General features: G+C 41.9%; 1 protein-coding gene across 1 annotated transcript in view; it reads left to right on the top strand.

Annotated features, from left to right (window-relative positions):
* FAT1 (FAT atypical cadherin 1) overlaps positions 1 to 16,169 on the top strand; it is a 133,063-nt gene that overhangs the window by 99,486 nt on the left and 17,408 nt on the right. Inside the window, exons 10-18 of the mRNA XM_023737220.1 lie at positions 130 to 326; positions 5,261 to 5,414; positions 6,242 to 6,475; positions 7,290 to 7,679; positions 9,411 to 9,625; positions 9,870 to 10,007; positions 13,698 to 13,841; positions 14,608 to 14,805; positions 15,251 to 16,052. Coding sequence (XP_023592988.1) covers positions 130 to 326; positions 5,261 to 5,414; positions 6,242 to 6,475; positions 7,290 to 7,679; positions 9,411 to 9,625; positions 9,870 to 10,007; positions 13,698 to 13,841; positions 14,608 to 14,805; positions 15,251 to 16,052 — 2,472 coding nt within the window. The remainder of the gene's footprint in view (positions 1 to 129; positions 327 to 5,260; positions 5,415 to 6,241; positions 6,476 to 7,289; positions 7,680 to 9,410; positions 9,626 to 9,869; positions 10,008 to 13,697; positions 13,842 to 14,607; positions 14,806 to 15,250; positions 16,053 to 16,169) is intronic.

Here is a 16,169-nt window from a genome sequence, read left to right as displayed (position 1 = left end):
TAAATGTAATTATTTTTTAAAACTCCTTAAGTTTTTTAAACCAAAGCCTTATGTATATTTTGTACAGTTTACTCTTCCTGGTACTTATTTCTATCCTTGTTTCAACATCTTTCTCTGATGACTTCATAGGAGGGGATCCTTTGGAACAGTTTGCTACTGAAAACATACAAAATGAATGGAAAGTCTATGTCAAAAAACCGCTGGACAGGGAAAAAAAGGATAATTATCTTCTGACTGTGACAGCAACTGACGGGACCTTCTCATCAAAAGCTATAGTTGAAGTGAAAGTTCTGGATGCAAATGACAACACTCCAGTTTGTGAAAAGGTAGGCTCCTCTTTTCTTAAATTTATATATTGTGAATTGAAATTTCTTTCTTTAAAACTTTGAGTAAGACTATGATGCTGTATTTTGATGTATTTCAAATGTGTTCTATATGATAATCTCTTACTGTGTAAGCAGAAATGAGGGTTAAATGAACACGAGTTGGAAAAGCTTCAGAATGATTTTAGAATGCTGTGTGGCTCAAAAAACCTCATTCTGTAAAACTGCAGATTATGGACAGAATTACAGCTGTGTCTAATGCAGAAATGCTCTGTAAACTTTTCATGAAGGGATTCCATTCATTTGGAGTGAAGTTATTTGGGGGAAAAATATGGCCAGAGTTCAGTGTACAAAACTCTGTTTTGCTTTTAACGGACCATTCTGGGGGCACTTAACACTTGAACAGGCCATTGAAACCAAGAGGTTAGCGATATGCCTCCTGAACTTGTGGAGCTCACCATTCAATAAAAGGACAAAATGTATACCAAAGAAGAGCCATTCCCACCCAGTGTCATGGGAGGGGACTCAAGCAGGAGCTGGAGGATGAAGGAACACTGTGAAGAGAGCGGGCTTAGACTCAGCCTTTTGGGAGGTAGTGATTAGACATCAGGAGTAGATGTGGAACAGCAGTTGGGGGTGAGGGGTGTATGCATGCATGAGAATACTAAGTGGCATAGTTTGCCAGAAGTAGAGAATTTGCGTTGAATCATGGGAAAGACATCGAGAATTCCAACGCTAAACTCTGTCAGAGAGGGTTTTAAAGGTCATTCCAGGAAATTTGAACTCTGTCCTAGAGAAAGTAGAGACTATGAATCCTTTTATAGTTGAAAGACAGAGATGATAATCCGAGAGTTGCCTAAAGAAGATCAGCTTGGGAGTATCATGTTTGTTTTCTAGATGAGGAAGAGTGAAAACAGGGAAATAATAGTGTAGGCAGGGGTGACAGACAGAAAGGAAGGATAGAAGACACTACGTAGGAGAAGCTGGTAGCATTTCGTCCCTGCCTGCGTGGGACAGCGCTGTGGGAGCGTTGAGTTGTTTGCCTTCAAGGTTTCCTACAGAGGTGATTGGGAGTATGGTCAAGGCACCAACGGGTGAGCCCGGAGTGGAATTGCTTTAGAGGGAGTGTGTTGAGTTGCAGTTTAGAGTTGTTAAGTTTAAGGTTGTGGGGCATTCAGGTGAGTGTGTTCTTTAGACGTGTAGAGATGACAAGATTGAGGGTAGATACTAGAGAAGGATATGTATACTTGGCAGTTTCTATGGATAACTTATCATTGAATTCACTGAGAGGATAATAAAAAGGGAAGAAAAGAAAAACCAGGTGTTTGCGTGGGGAGAAGGGTGGAGGAAGCAGAGACAGTAAGACGAGAACAGTGTCAGTGCAATGCCACTTAGGTTGAGAATAGGGCAGTGAGCAAAGGTGTGAACGCAGGCTCTTTGGGTTCTGTGGCTGACTTGGAGATGGCCGTCTCAGTCTCATGATGTGAATGGCTGGATGCCTGATGGCAGGAGATTAAAGATGTGTGTTAATGAGGAAAGGGACTTGGCCAGTGAAGACAGTGAGAGTAAAAAAAGTAAGGAGAGCTCGGTAGCTTAAGGAAGCGCCGTGTAGAGGGGTGAGTGAATTTCGAAGAGGGATTGAGGAGTTGGAAAAGGTTCCAGACTCAGTAAACATGAGATATATGAAATAGCTGTGGAAAGTAACAGAGCTGTTAGCCAGGAGACAGATACTTAAAATTCTCTCGTGAACTTGAAGAGTATAATCAGGGTCATCTATTGTACACGTAGGAATTGTTGAGATGGCGTGTTTTTTTTGTTGTTGTTGTTGTAGTAATTAAATGAAGTTTACATTTCAAATTAGTCTCCCATACAGAATTTTTTTTCTTTTTTTAACATATGTTGTTATGAGACCCCAACCGCTCACCCCATTCTACTACAGCACACTCCTCCCCTCTGCCCCTGATTCCCCATGAACATTCAACCAGCTCCTAACACTCTCTGCCTTCCCCTCTCACCTCTGGACAGAAGGCGCTCCTTTGGTCTTTTGTATCTACTTGTCTAAGAGGCAGATTCTTCACAAGTATCACTTTATGTGCCACAGTCCAGTCCAATCCCTGTCTGAAGAGTTGGTCTCGGAAATTGTTTTAGTTCTGGGGTGATGGAGACTGGGGCCATGCTTTCCGGTCTCAGTCAGACCATTAAGTCTGGTCTTCCTACTAGAATTTGAGTTCTGCATCCCATCGTTCTACTGCTCCATCAGGGACCCTCTGTTTTGTTCCCTGTCTGGGTGGTCATTGGTGGTAGCCGGGCACCATCTAGTTCTTCTGGTCTCAGGCTGATGAAGTCTCTGGTTTATGTGGCCCATTCTGTCTCTTGGGCCAGTACTTTCCTTGTGTCTTTGGTGTTCTTCGTTCTCCTTTACTCCAAGTGGTTGGGACCAATTGATGCATCTTAGATGGCCGCTTGCAAGCTTTTAAGACCCCAGACGCCACTCACCAAAGTAGGATGCAGAACATTTTCTTAATAAGGTTTGTTATGCCAGTTGACCTAGATGTCCCCTGAAAGCATGGTCCCCAGACCCCCAAACCCTGCTACTCTGTCTCTCAAAGTATTTGATTGTATTGAGGAAACTTCTTAGCTTTGGTTAAGTCCAGCTGTGCTGGCTTCTCCCTATAGTGTCTGCTGTCCTTCCCTTCACCTAAGATGATTCTTATCTACTATCTAGTTAATGAATAACCCTCACCCTCCCTCCCCACCCCCGTAACCATCAAAGAATGTTTTCTTCTGTGTTTAAACCTTTTCTTGAGTTCTTATAATAGTGGTCTTGTACAGTATTTGCCCTTCTGTGACTGACTAAATTCACTCGGCATAATAAGTTCTCGCTTCCACCAAATTATATGATGTTTCACAGCTTCATCATTGTTCTTTATCGTTCTGTAATATTCCATTGTGTGGATATACCACAGTTTGCTTATCCGTTCGTCCATCGATGGGCACTTAGGTTGCTTCCATCTTTTGGCTATTGTGAACAGTGCTGCGATGAACATGGGTATACATATGTCTATTTGTGTGACGGCTCTTGCTTCTCTAGGATATATTCCTAGGAGCAGGATAGCTGGATCGTATGGTACTTCTATTTCTAGTTTTTTAAGGAAGCGCCAAATCGATTTCCAAAGTGGTTGTACCATTTTACATTTCCACCAACAGTGTATAAGTGTTCCAGTCTCTCCACAACCTCTCCAGCATTTGTTATTTTGTGTTTTTTGGATTAATGCTAGCCTTGTTGGGGTGAGATGATATCTCATTGTAGTTTTGATCTGCATTTCTCTGATTGCTAATGATCGTGAGCATTTCTTCATGTGTCTGTTAGCTGCCTGAATATCTTCTTTGGTGAAGTGCCTGTTCATATCCTTTGCCCGTTTTTTAATTGGGTTATTTGTCTTTTTGCTGTTGAGGTTTTGGAGTATCTTGTAGATTTTAGAGATTAAATGCTGATCGGATTTGTGGTAGCCAAAAATTTTTTCCCAGTCTGTAGGTTGTCTTTTTATTGTTTAGATGAAGTCTTTGGATGAGCATAAGTGTTTGATTTTTAGGAGCTCCCATTTATCCAGTCTGTCTTCTGGTGCTTGTGCATTGTTAATTATGGTTTGTATTGTGTTTATGCCAGGTATTAGGGCTCCTGAGATAGCATATTTTTGTTGTGTATATTTCCACCACAGTTTAAAAAAAAAAAATCAGTTGTAAGGGGAAGTGGGACTTCTGAAGGATGAGGATTTAATTCCAACCCATGTTTGTACTTTTTGGTGGCAGTATTTTGAAGATTACACACACCTACATATATATAATGTATATACGCATGTATATATGCTGTGGGTGATATATACACATATATGTGATATATAACATTAGTAACAACAAAACACAAACATTTCCTAACTTTTTAAGAAGTCCATGTATTTCTACATGTTTAGAAATTGTGTCTTTTCTAGGCATTAAAATTGGAAGAGGCGTAACTTCACTTTAGATCATATCAAAATCTGAGTAAAAGGGGAGTAATTAAAAAACAATGCTTGCCAGTCTTTTTTACGTGGTCAAACTATTGTTATTTATGTATTTATTTATTTTTAGCATTTTCATATTATTTGGAAGATGTACCATTATGGCCTCTGGGAATAATAAAACTAAGACACTAGGTATTTGAATTCATCAGTATTGCAAAGTATTCTGCTTCATGTGCTATAAAATGTAGCTCACCTATAATTGAGCTCATATTGAGCAAATAAATTCAACAAAATCCTATCTGTTTCTCTTACGTTTTAGTTTATGGCATGGATTCCTACGTAGTTGGAATGGAAACAGCTGTTGATTGTGTTTGAGAGTTAAGTTGAATGGGAAGAGAAGAGGGGTGGAGAGTAAGCGACGAGCCTGGCCCGGGCATCACGTGCCACCTTTGTGGCTTGGTGGGAATCTTGGTTTTCTCCCGTAACATTGGGATCGTTTCTGTCCCAACTGCAATTATTTGGTTATGTGTTAGGAATGATTGTAAGCAGCAAATTCCTGTGTTTGGAAATGAGGAGATATGAAATAACAGGAATTTATTCCCTCTAGTGTTTAGGTAAATAGAGATGCTGCTTACATTTTCTCATAAGAATTTAAATTAAACTAAATATGAAACCAGCTCTGCAACCTCAGTGTTCTGTGGGTTAAACGCCATTCAGGACTTTCAGGGATACGGAGTTGTTAACTGTTAGGTGGCTTCTCCTTGTTTCAAACGTGTTTTATAAGAGAAAGTGTTTTGAAAGCTGCTTGGATTTTAACTTCAGTCATTTGCATGGTTTCTGCTGCCACATGTAAAGGATTTCTTTTTCATCATTCCGTTGTTAGTCATGCTGACCTTTAATGTTCTGTCCTGATGATACTGTGTAAAATCTCTGTAGACTGTGTATTCAGACACGATTCCAGAAGACGTCCTTCCTGGGAAGTTGATCATGCAGGTCTCTGCTACAGATGCAGATATTCGTTCCAACGCTGAAATCACTTATACGTTATTTGGCCCAGGTGCAGAAAAATTCAAACTAAATCCAGACACAGGTAATGATGACGTTTGGGGCAAATCAGTTGTGTATTCTAACAAAAATCATACTTGTGGTTGATTTAGATCACAGTCAGAATTTGAAATTACATCTTACCTTTTTCAGATTTACTCTGCTGCTACAAAGTTGACATCTTTTAGAAATCTAAACAGCGGTCTAATTGGTAAAATTTGGGATGTGATAAAAAAAAAATTCAGAGTACCACACCTACTTGAACCAAGAATTCAAAATTTAAAAGTTGTTTATGTCAACAACTTCTCCTTTTTAAAAAAAAACTCAGAAGTTAAAGCATATCTCAAGCTTCCTGTTTCATTCATTTTTATTTGGTAGCTTGTTTTCTTGAATTTGTGACCATAACTGTATAATTTAGCATGTTCGTAATTAAAATGACTCATGGTGTCTTATAATTTTTTAAATTACTAGAATTGTTTTCTAATTTGTATTTTGTTAAAATTAGAGTCAAGTAATAAGTTTTCTAAAAAGGTTCCTCGTCCCCCCCCCCCCCACCCCCCAGAACTAATTGTGAACATAAATTTACTTTTTGAGTTAATTTAAATTATTTTTTAGTTTGGTAGATTAGGTAGCTGTTTTGCTTCTGCGATGTGACATAAAATGCAGGAGGCACTGGCTTTGGATCTTTATGGCTTGATAAACCCTGGTGCAGGGATCGCCATGCTCAGGCAGCTGTTGACTCTGTCATTGATAAAATTGGTCTCCAAAGGAAGATTTTTAATTGTAAGGGAAAGGGGAAGACATAGGATGCACTGTTTCAGTTCATGTCTTAAATTGCGAGCAAGTCCGTTTATTTTTGTTGGTTTGTTTTAGGTGAACTAAAAACGTTAGCCCCCCTCGATCGTGAGACACAAGCAGTTTATAATCTTCTGGTCAAGGCTACAGATGGAGGTGGACGATTCTGCCAGGCCAGTGTCGTGCTCACGCTAGAGGACGTGAATGATAACGCCCCTGAATTCTCTGCTGACCCGTACGTCATCACCGTGTTTGAGAACACAGAACCTGGAACTCTGTTGACACGGGTGCAGGCCACAGATGCCGACGCAGGTATCATCTGGATGGTGCATTCGCCTTGAAACCGTGCACTAGGATCTTAGGAAGCTCTGGTTTAAAACACATCCAAATCCAGCGTGTCGGACTTCCATGCATGTTGATTAACTCCCATTGTTGTGGCATTTAATTCCTTAGCTTTAACGTGGAAGGAAATCTTCAGAATAATTAACTAGTTTTTAATAAATTTTTCAAGTCTCAAAATTGCACCCAGTGGTGCCAGTAAAATTCTGGTTAGCGACTTATGTTAACTGATCTTTGTATCCCTTTGAATTTATTAGTGAAGTGTTATTTTGTGAATAAACCAGTAGTGACAGTAGGTTTTAGTATCATAGGAGGATAACAGAAGCAAGTGCAATATTGATGTAGTTCCACCAATCTTTCAAAGATTTTTATGGAAAAAAATAAAGACTGTAGAATATATGTTCACAACATTTTGATGGCAGAGAATAAAAATAATTCCTTCGGTCATACAACAGAATGAGAAGAATGGCAAAAATGTTACTTTTTAAATAATTATTGGTCAGTGAAGCTAAATTTTATTTTTAAAAGGTGTAGCATATGACATTGTCTAAAAAGCCAGATAATTATGAGATTGTATTAGTATTTGGTTTAGCTCTATAAATTCTTAATCCAGAAAGTCTTACTTTTTAAAGAGCATAGTCAGTGATAGGAATTTTTAGTCATACATATTATCAGTTTTCCTTTTTTAATATGTGACACGTTTCAAAAATTTTTTAAGTTTAAATCTCTTTTAAGTAAAACATTTTAAAATTCTGTGGCATTCTGACGTGATTCTCTGTCTTGACAGGATTGAACCGGAAGATTTCTTACTCCCTGGTTAACTCAGCGGATGGACAGTTCTCCATTCATGAAGTGTCTGGGATTATTCAGCTGGAGAAGCCTTTGGATAGGGAACTGCAGGCCGTATACACGCTTACTTTGAAAGCTGTGGACCAGGGTTTGCCAAGGAGGTTGACGGCTACTGGCAGTGTGGTTGTGTCCGTCTTGGACATCAATGACAACCCACCGGTGTTTGAATACCGTGAGTATGGAGCCACAGTGTCTGAGGACGTCATCATTGGAACAGAAGTTCTTCAGGTGTATGCGGCAAGTCGGGATATTGACGCAAATGCAGAAATCACCTACTCGATAATGAGTGGAAACGAACATGGGAAGTTCAGCATAGATTCGAAAACAGGTAACAGACCACGTAAACGAGAGGAAACCCATATCCCACTGAGAAGGCTAAATTTGCCTGATGCTTTACCTTACACCTGAGCCCTGGTTGCATAGTGGTTAAGAGCTTCAGCTGCTAACCAAACGGTCGGCAGTTCGAATCCACCAGGCACTCCTTGGAAACCCTATTGGGTAGTTCTACTCTGTCCTGTAGGGTCGCTGTGAGTCGGAGTCGACTTGATGGCAATGGGTTTTTGGTTTGGTTACCTTGTACCAAGTGACACATTACCTTAGTTTTATGCAGATAACACACGTGTTACATGTTTCTTTGCCAACCATGCCCTCCCCCCACCAAGTATTTTCATAAGTGGGCTATGCTTATTTTCTTTTTACATGTTGGTATAAAAAAATCAGCATAGTGTGCTTACAAAAATACGTCATGGGGGGGCCAGGGTTGGCCCTAAAAAATGTATAATGTGCACTAGTCACGTAAAATATGGTACATATTGTCAGTAGATGTTCTAAAGAGATAAAAGTAAAGTTTTCTTGCTTTTTGTTTTAAGTGGAATTAAAAATAAGTTTAGAAGACTTTAAACTATAGTTCTGCGTACTAAGATACGTTTCTGGCATATCTGTTTTAAACTATGAGTAAGTGAACTATAAATAGAAAATTAAAGTATCACAGTCGAGTAGTTTAGTGAAGATGTAAAATGCGCCACGTTAGCAAGATGGAGAGCGTAAGACGGTAGACACGGTCGTCCTGTCATCCTTCTCCGCCCCCACCTCTCAGACCCGTGAAATTGCTCCCCGAGTGAAACAGCAGTTGGTCTCTTTGATCTTAGTTTCTGTATCAGGTATCTGGTGATTCATTAAACTGACTACCTGGTTAGGCTGGTTGTACATAACAGGTGAAGTACTTTGAATCACACTGAATGACTGACAGCCAGGGTCCAATGTCGGTCGTAGGAGCCACTGGCTCCTGCTGTGTGAATACTTCATAGTCTTGTTAACCTGTGGTCTCAAATAGCTGTACGTCTTAGAATATCATAAAAAGTTGCTCCATTCAAACTGTCTTTAGCTGTATGTGACTTCAAACTATCTTTAAAAGTGTGTGATGATGCTGTTTTAGAACACATGTTAATACATACTATGAAATTGTTAATTTTAGGGATCTTTTATCCCATTCTTTTTTTAGGTAGGATGCGCTATAATGAAGAGAAAGGGAAAAAATGTGTTAAGGGACTTGGTAAATCAAAAAGGAATTTTTTAAATGATAGGATATAAGCAGAGGGTTATTTTAGAGATTAAGAAAGGGATGTACATTTCTATTCCTTATATTAAAAAAAAAAAAAAAACTTGAGAAGAAAAGGAAACTAAAAGCCACAGAGTAGATTTTTGATGCTTTTATTTTATTTTGTGTATTAAACTAGAGTGCAGGCTGTAGTAAACTGGTTCAGAAGGGATAGGAGACACCATCATTTTTATAGCTGGAGATAGAGGTGGTATTGATTGGGAAGGCAATTTAAATATCACAAAGAATATCAGGAAAGTAATTAAGAGAAATAAATAAAGATCCAGGGATGGGCAAATACCTAATTTTTAATTATTGAATTAAAGAATTAGAAACCATACATAAATGACAAACCTTTGTAGTGAAAATTAAATTTGTTTAAAAGTGTTGTCTCTTTTTAGTCATAGTAGGAAAAATGACGGCATTTCAAAGTACTGGACGTAATTTTGGTTTTCTGTACAGGGGCCATATTTATCATCGAGAACCTGGATTATGAAAGCTCTCACGGATATTACCTGACGGTAGAAGCCACCGATGGAGGCACACCTTCGTTAAGTGATGTCGCAACCGTGAACATTAATGTAACCGATATCAACGACAATACCCCCATCTTCAGCCAAGACACCTACACAGCGGTAGTCAGTGAAGACGCTGTTCTTGAACAGCCTGTCCTCACGGTGTGTACTTTCCCCTCTGGTTTTGCTTCTGAATCTCTGCAAGAGTTTTTAGTACGACTGATCCTGCTTTTTTAGTGCTCTTATTAGGAAATCATTTGAAGATACGAATGTTTCTTGTTAACTCAGTTAGTTACTGGCTATTATAAATCATTGTTTTGTAAACAGGTAGCTTGTAATATCAGAAATAGGCTTCTAGTTATCCCTTCCTTAGCGATTTCCTAAACAGAAGTGTGATATACTCTAGGTGATGGCTGATGATGCTGATGGACCTTCAAACAGCCACATCCATTATTCGATTATTGACGGCAATCAAGGAAGTCCATTTACAATTGACCCTGTCAAGGGGGAAGTGAAAGTGACCCAGCTTCTAGACCGGGAAACAGTAAGTGAAAAGTTTGGTTTAAGTTGTTTACAAAGTGCCTGGTCAGTAAACAGAAGTGCCTTGTACATGTAATTTGCTGGGCATAATGGGAAATACCAAAAGGCTAGAACCAGCCTTGTTCTCAAGGAGCTTGAAGTGAGATATAAATACTTGAACAGCAGTTACAGTGTGATGATCTCAAGAACACAAGAAGCATATTTCATACTAAGATGAAGTTTGGATAATGAAAGCTTTATATTCAGTGAGGGAAGAAATTACCGTTGGCTGCCGTGTTCTGAGACATTTATTTCATGCAGGTAGAACCTGGATTTAGATAATAGCAGGGATTTGGAAGGCTGGAAAGATGGAGAGAAGAGAACTCATGAGGAATTGCACGAACAAGGGCACTGAGGCAGGAAGCCATGGAGTATATTTAGGGAACTTTAACTACCCAGTTGTATTGGAGTAGAGTGATGGTACAAGGCAATTGGGGAGATAAGATGGAAAGGTGTATTAGGAACAGATTATAGGCCACATTAAAAACCACGGTTAGAGGTTCAGACTTGGTGCTGCGGACACTAGGGGTTACAGAATATTTGCAAGCCAAGATGTGACATTACAAAGGGGCCATTTTTGGAAGATTAGAACTGCAGGAGGTCTAAATGTTCTTCAGAGTACGGAGAGACTAGGTAAGAAGACCACTGACTATCCATGTAAGACAGCGAGAGCCTGAAGTGGCAAAGTAGCAGCAAGAATTGAGAAAAGGCTAATGAAGAAACTGTGCAAAGGAAAAAGTAGAATCCGTATGACTTGGATACGGCCCTGTGTAGAAAGCAGTGGAGGCAGAGAGGACTCGATTTTTTTCAGTCTTGCTGTGACTGAGTAGTACCATTAAAGAGAAGCAGGGAAGTCATGAGGGCTGGGAGATACAGCTTTTGATGTGATGACTTTTAAAGAAAATGGCATATTCAGGTAGAATTGTCCAGCCAGTATTTGGAGATTTTATTCATCCATCCATCTTCTCATCCTCCCAGCCATCCTTCCATCCACCCCATCCACTCATCCATCCACCTTCCCATCCTTTCATCTACCCATGCTCCCACCTCCCATCTGCTCATTCTTCCATCCATCATGCACCCACCCCCACCCACTCATCCTTCCATCCACCCATGCACCCACCCCCATCCACGCATCCTTCCATCCATCGTGCACCCACCCCCATCCACTCATCCATCCACCCACCAATCCTCCCATCCATCATGCATCCATCCCATCCACTCATCCATCTACCCACCCATCCTCCCGTCCATCATGCACCCATCCCATCCACTCATCCATCCACCCACCCATCCTCCCATCCATCATGCACCCACCCCATCCACTCATCCATCCATCCACCCATCCTCCTATCCATCATGCACCCATCGCATCCACTCATCCATCCACCCACCCATCCTCCCATCCATCATGCACCCATCCCATCCACTCATCTACCGACCCACCCATCCATCATGCACGCATCCCATCCACCCACCCATCCTCCCATCCATCATGCACCCATCCCCATCCACTCATCCATCCACGCACACATCCTCCCATCCATCATGCACCCACCCCCATCCACTCATCCATCCACCCACCCATCCTCCCATCCATCATGCACCCATCCCATCCACTCATCTACCCACCCATCCATCATGCACGCATCCCATCCACCCACCCATCCTCCCATCCATCATGCACCCACCCATCCATCATGCACGCATCCCATCCACCCACCCATCCTCCCATCCATCATGCACCCACCCATCCATCATGCACGCATCCCCATCCACTCATCCATCCACGCACACATCCTCCCATCCATCATGCATCCACCCCCATCCACCCACCAATCCTCCCATCCTCACATCCATCATGCACCCATCCCCATCCACTCATCCATCCACCCACCCATCCTCCCATCCATCATGCACACACCCCCATCCACTCATCCACCCACGCATCCTCCCATCCATCATGGACCCACCCCCATCCACTCATCCATCCACCCACCCATCCTCCCATCCATCATGCACACACCCCCATCCACTCATCTACGCACCCACCCATCCTCCCATTTATCATGCACGTATCCCATCCACCCACCCATCCTCCCATCTGTCACGCATGCATCCCGTCCACCCACCCAGCCTCCCATCCATCATGCACCCATCCCTATCCACTCATCCATCCACGCACCCATCCTTCCATCCATCATGCACGCATCCCATCCACTCATCTACCCACCCATCCTCCCATCCATCATGCACCCACCCCCGTCCACTCATCCATCCATCCACCCATCCTCTGCTCCATCATGCACCCATCCTATCCACTCATCCATCCACCCACCCATCCTCCCATCCATCATGCACCCATCCCATCCACTCATCCATACACCCACACATCCTCCCATCCATCATGTACCCGCTCCTGTCCACTCATCCATCCACCCATCCTCCCATCATCATGCACCCACCCCTATCTACTCATCCATCCATCCATTCACTCACATTTAGAGACAGGAAGGAAAATAGAGCAGGAGCTTCCAGAGAGATGAGAGAAGCACAGGAAGAGAGATTCCAGTGGCTGAAGCTCCAGAAACATAGGGAGGGGAAGGAGAGGCTTGTAGGGAAAGCCTTGGTTTTGGGAATTAGAATGACATTACTGATAATAATGCAGTTTCAGAAGAATGATGGATAAATCTAGATTAGAGGGATTTGAGGAGATAGTGATAAGGTACTGCATTAAACTCAATTCTTTAATTCCTTCTCTGACCTGTCATATTTGAGTAGGGACTTCCCAAGAGTATAGAAAGCATGGCTGTTATGCCAGGGATCCTTGCATTGCTGGGCAGAACAAAGTTTAGAATTTTTGACTCAAGAACAAGAGTCCTTAATACGTGAACGTCCATTTTAAGAGAGCAGAGGAGACGGCCTGTGGTGTTTCAAGCTCATTTGCCTTCAGAACTCTTCTTGTGTTGGAGCATATTGCAGGACTGATGTTCTGCAGAACAGGCTCTGGGATTTAGCCAGCTTTCTGGCTTCTTCCACCACTCATTCTGGAAGAAAGAACTGAAAGAAAAGAAGCTCCCTCACTTGACTGAGTCCCTTTTGTAGGAAGCTATGAAGAGGTCATCTTGAGGGATTAAACAGCTGAGTTTCATCCAAGTGTAGAATTGATGGGTAGAGTGATCTGGAGTGTCCTGAGGTGTTGACGATAAGCACTGAGGGATTAGAAGCAGCTTAATGTCTCCTTGTGGCTGAGAGGAAGACTTTGGTCTTCCCTGTTATTACCCAGCAACAGCACTTGAGGTATGTTAATATTTTGCTGATCATTTGTTTCATTTTTCTCTTCATTTCAGTTAATAGAAGTGTACGTTTTTAACGATAGAACACTTTAACAAAATGAGTACGTTTTTGAGGAGCATTGGAGAATTCTAATTAGTCTAACTCTTTTTTACTGAGAAAGCGCATTCAGTTTTGTAGATAAGTTATCTGCAGTGCACTTGTTTGTAGGCTGGAGAATTGCCTGCATACAGGATACAGCAAACGATGACAGTCCTTTGGATCTGCCTTCCGGATTGTCAAGAGTACACTTCTGATTTCAACTCTTTTCTCTGGCCTTGTGAAAATATACACGTATTCTCTTTGTCTTTTGCCCACAAAGATTTCAGGATATACGCTCACCATTCAAGCTTCTGATAATGGCAGTCCGCCCAGAGTCAACACCACCACTGTGAACATTGATGTGTCTGATGTCAATGACAATCCCCCAGTCTTCTCCAAGGGAAACTATAGTGTAATCATCCAGGTAATCTTGGAGTGCTGAAGGGTTCATTGAACACTCTCCTTTTGAACTGAGCTCTTTCTCTGGCTGCAGTGTTTTGCTTGAAATATCTTTCTTTTCCAAACACTACCTTTTAGGGAAAAAAAAGGGAAAAAGAAAATTAGAGGGGTCTCCATTGATGCTGGAGCCCTGGTGGCACAGTGGTTAAGAGTTCATCGGCCAACGAAGAGTTTTGGCAGTTGAAATCCACCATCCACTAGATGCTCCTTAGAAACCCTAAGGGGGCAGTTCTGCTCTGTCCTGTAGGGTCACTATGAGTTGGAATGAGCTCGACGGCAACAGGTTTTTTGTTTGTTTGTTTTTTCCATTGATACCAAAGTATGAGCATTTTCAAGGTACAATAGTATTTTCTTCTCTTTTCCTATCGTGCTTTGGTTTTTAAGATACGCTCATTATTATTCCAGAGTTAGGAAGTACTTGCTGTTGTTACTGTTACTGCTTCTCCTCCTCCTTCTCCTTCCTTTGTACCTTCCTGCCCTCATCCCCCTCCACTCTTCCTCCTCCCCGTGTGTTCCCTGTCCTCCCTGCCTTCCCCCATCCCGCTCACCACCACCACCACCTCTTCCCCCACCTTCCCACCTCTTCTCTCTTTCCCTCTCAGATGGAATAATCACAATAAAGCTTTGATATCTGTATTTTTCATACTATGGAAAACTGGTATGTGTCTCCTGTTACATAGATTGGTTTTGTTGAAAGCTGTGTCCGTGTGTGTTTTATTTATTCTGTGCAGGAAAACAAGCCTGTGGGCTTCAGTGTTCTTCAGCTGGTAGTAACAGACGAGGATTCTTCTCACAACGGTCCACCCTTCTTCTTCACTATCGTGAGCGGAAACGATGACCGAGCCTTTGAAGTTAACCAGCAAGGAGTCCTGCTGACGTCAGTCGCCATCCGGAGAAAAGTGAAAGATCATTACTTACTGCATGTTAAGGTACTGAAGTCTTTCCTTTATGGATTTATTGTGGATTCGTGGATAGAGAAGAGCTATTTTTAAGATCTTCATTTTCTATTCCATTCCCTGCCTTCGCTTAGTGGTTGTGTTGTTGCATTTGAGCAGCGTGTATTTCATGAGAAAATAAAAATTTAACCAATTGTCATCTTTTTTGCTTTTTGCCATCCCTTCATTTTTATTCCACTATGCTTTGAGGGGGCACATTTGTACACTTGGTTGCTTTGTGATAGACATTGATGGAGCCAAGCTTCAGTATGGATTGGTGAAATGGCTATAAAAAAATTTTTCTTTTCCCTTGATATGCTCCTTATGTGGAAAAATACGTATCTAAGAGTTGATAATTTTTTAGAACTCGAGCAATGTAAATGTCTTTTATTAAGAACTTGTAGACAGTGACATAGGTAATCACTTTTTTTTCTCGTAGGTGGCAGATAATGGAAAACCTCAGTTGTCATCTGTGACGTATGTCGACATTAGGGTCATTGAGGAGAGCGTCTATCCTCCTGCGATTTTGCCACTAGAGGTTTTTATCGCTGCTTTTGGAGACGAGTACTCAGGTGGTGTCATCGGGAAGATCCATGCGACTGACCAGGACGTGTATGACACATTAACCTACAGTCTTGACCCCCAGAGGGACCACTTGTTCTCTGTCTCCAGCACAGGTGGTAAGCTGGTAGCACATAGAAAGCTAGATACAGGGCAGTATCTCCTCAATGTCAGCGTCACAGATGGAAAATTTACGACGGTGGCCGACATCACGGTGCATATCAGACAAATAACACAGGAGATGTTGAATCACACCATCACTATCCGCTTTGCCAATCTCACTCCAGAAGAGTTTGTTGGTGACTACTGGCGTAACTTCCAGCGAGCTTTGCGGAACATTCTAGGGGTGAGGAGGAATGACATACAGATTGTCAGCTTGCAGCCCTCCGAGCATCAGTCACATCTGGATGTCTTACTTTTTGTAGAGAAGTCAGGTAGTGCCCAGGTGTCTACAAAAATTCTTCTGCACAAGATTAATTCTTCTGTGACTGATATTGAGGAGATCATTGGTGTGAGGATATTGGATGTGTTCCACAAGCTCTGTGCAGGACTGGATTGCCCATGGAAATTCTGTGATGAAAAGGTGTCTGTGGATGAAAAGGTCATGTCAACGCATAGCACAGCCAGACTGAGTTTTGTGACCCCTCGCCACCGGAGAACAGCTGTGTGTCTCTGCAAAGGTAACATAAGCATGGGAAAGTAGGTGTTACAGATTCATTTCATATGCAGCCTTAGAAGGCTTCAAATTAAAGATCGTTTTCTTGAAATGCCCGTTAATTAGCTCTCTCCCCCTCTCT

This window comes from Trichechus manatus, unplaced genomic scaffold (assembly GCF_000243295.1).
Source record: "Trichechus manatus latirostris isolate Lorelei unplaced genomic scaffold, TriManLat1.0 scaffold00099, whole genome shotgun sequence".
NCBI classification, from domain to species: domain Eukaryota; kingdom Metazoa; phylum Chordata; class Mammalia; order Sirenia; family Trichechidae; genus Trichechus; species Trichechus manatus.
The sequence above is the reverse complement of the archived record's forward strand: the minus strand, read 5'-3'. Positions and strand labels throughout refer to the sequence as shown.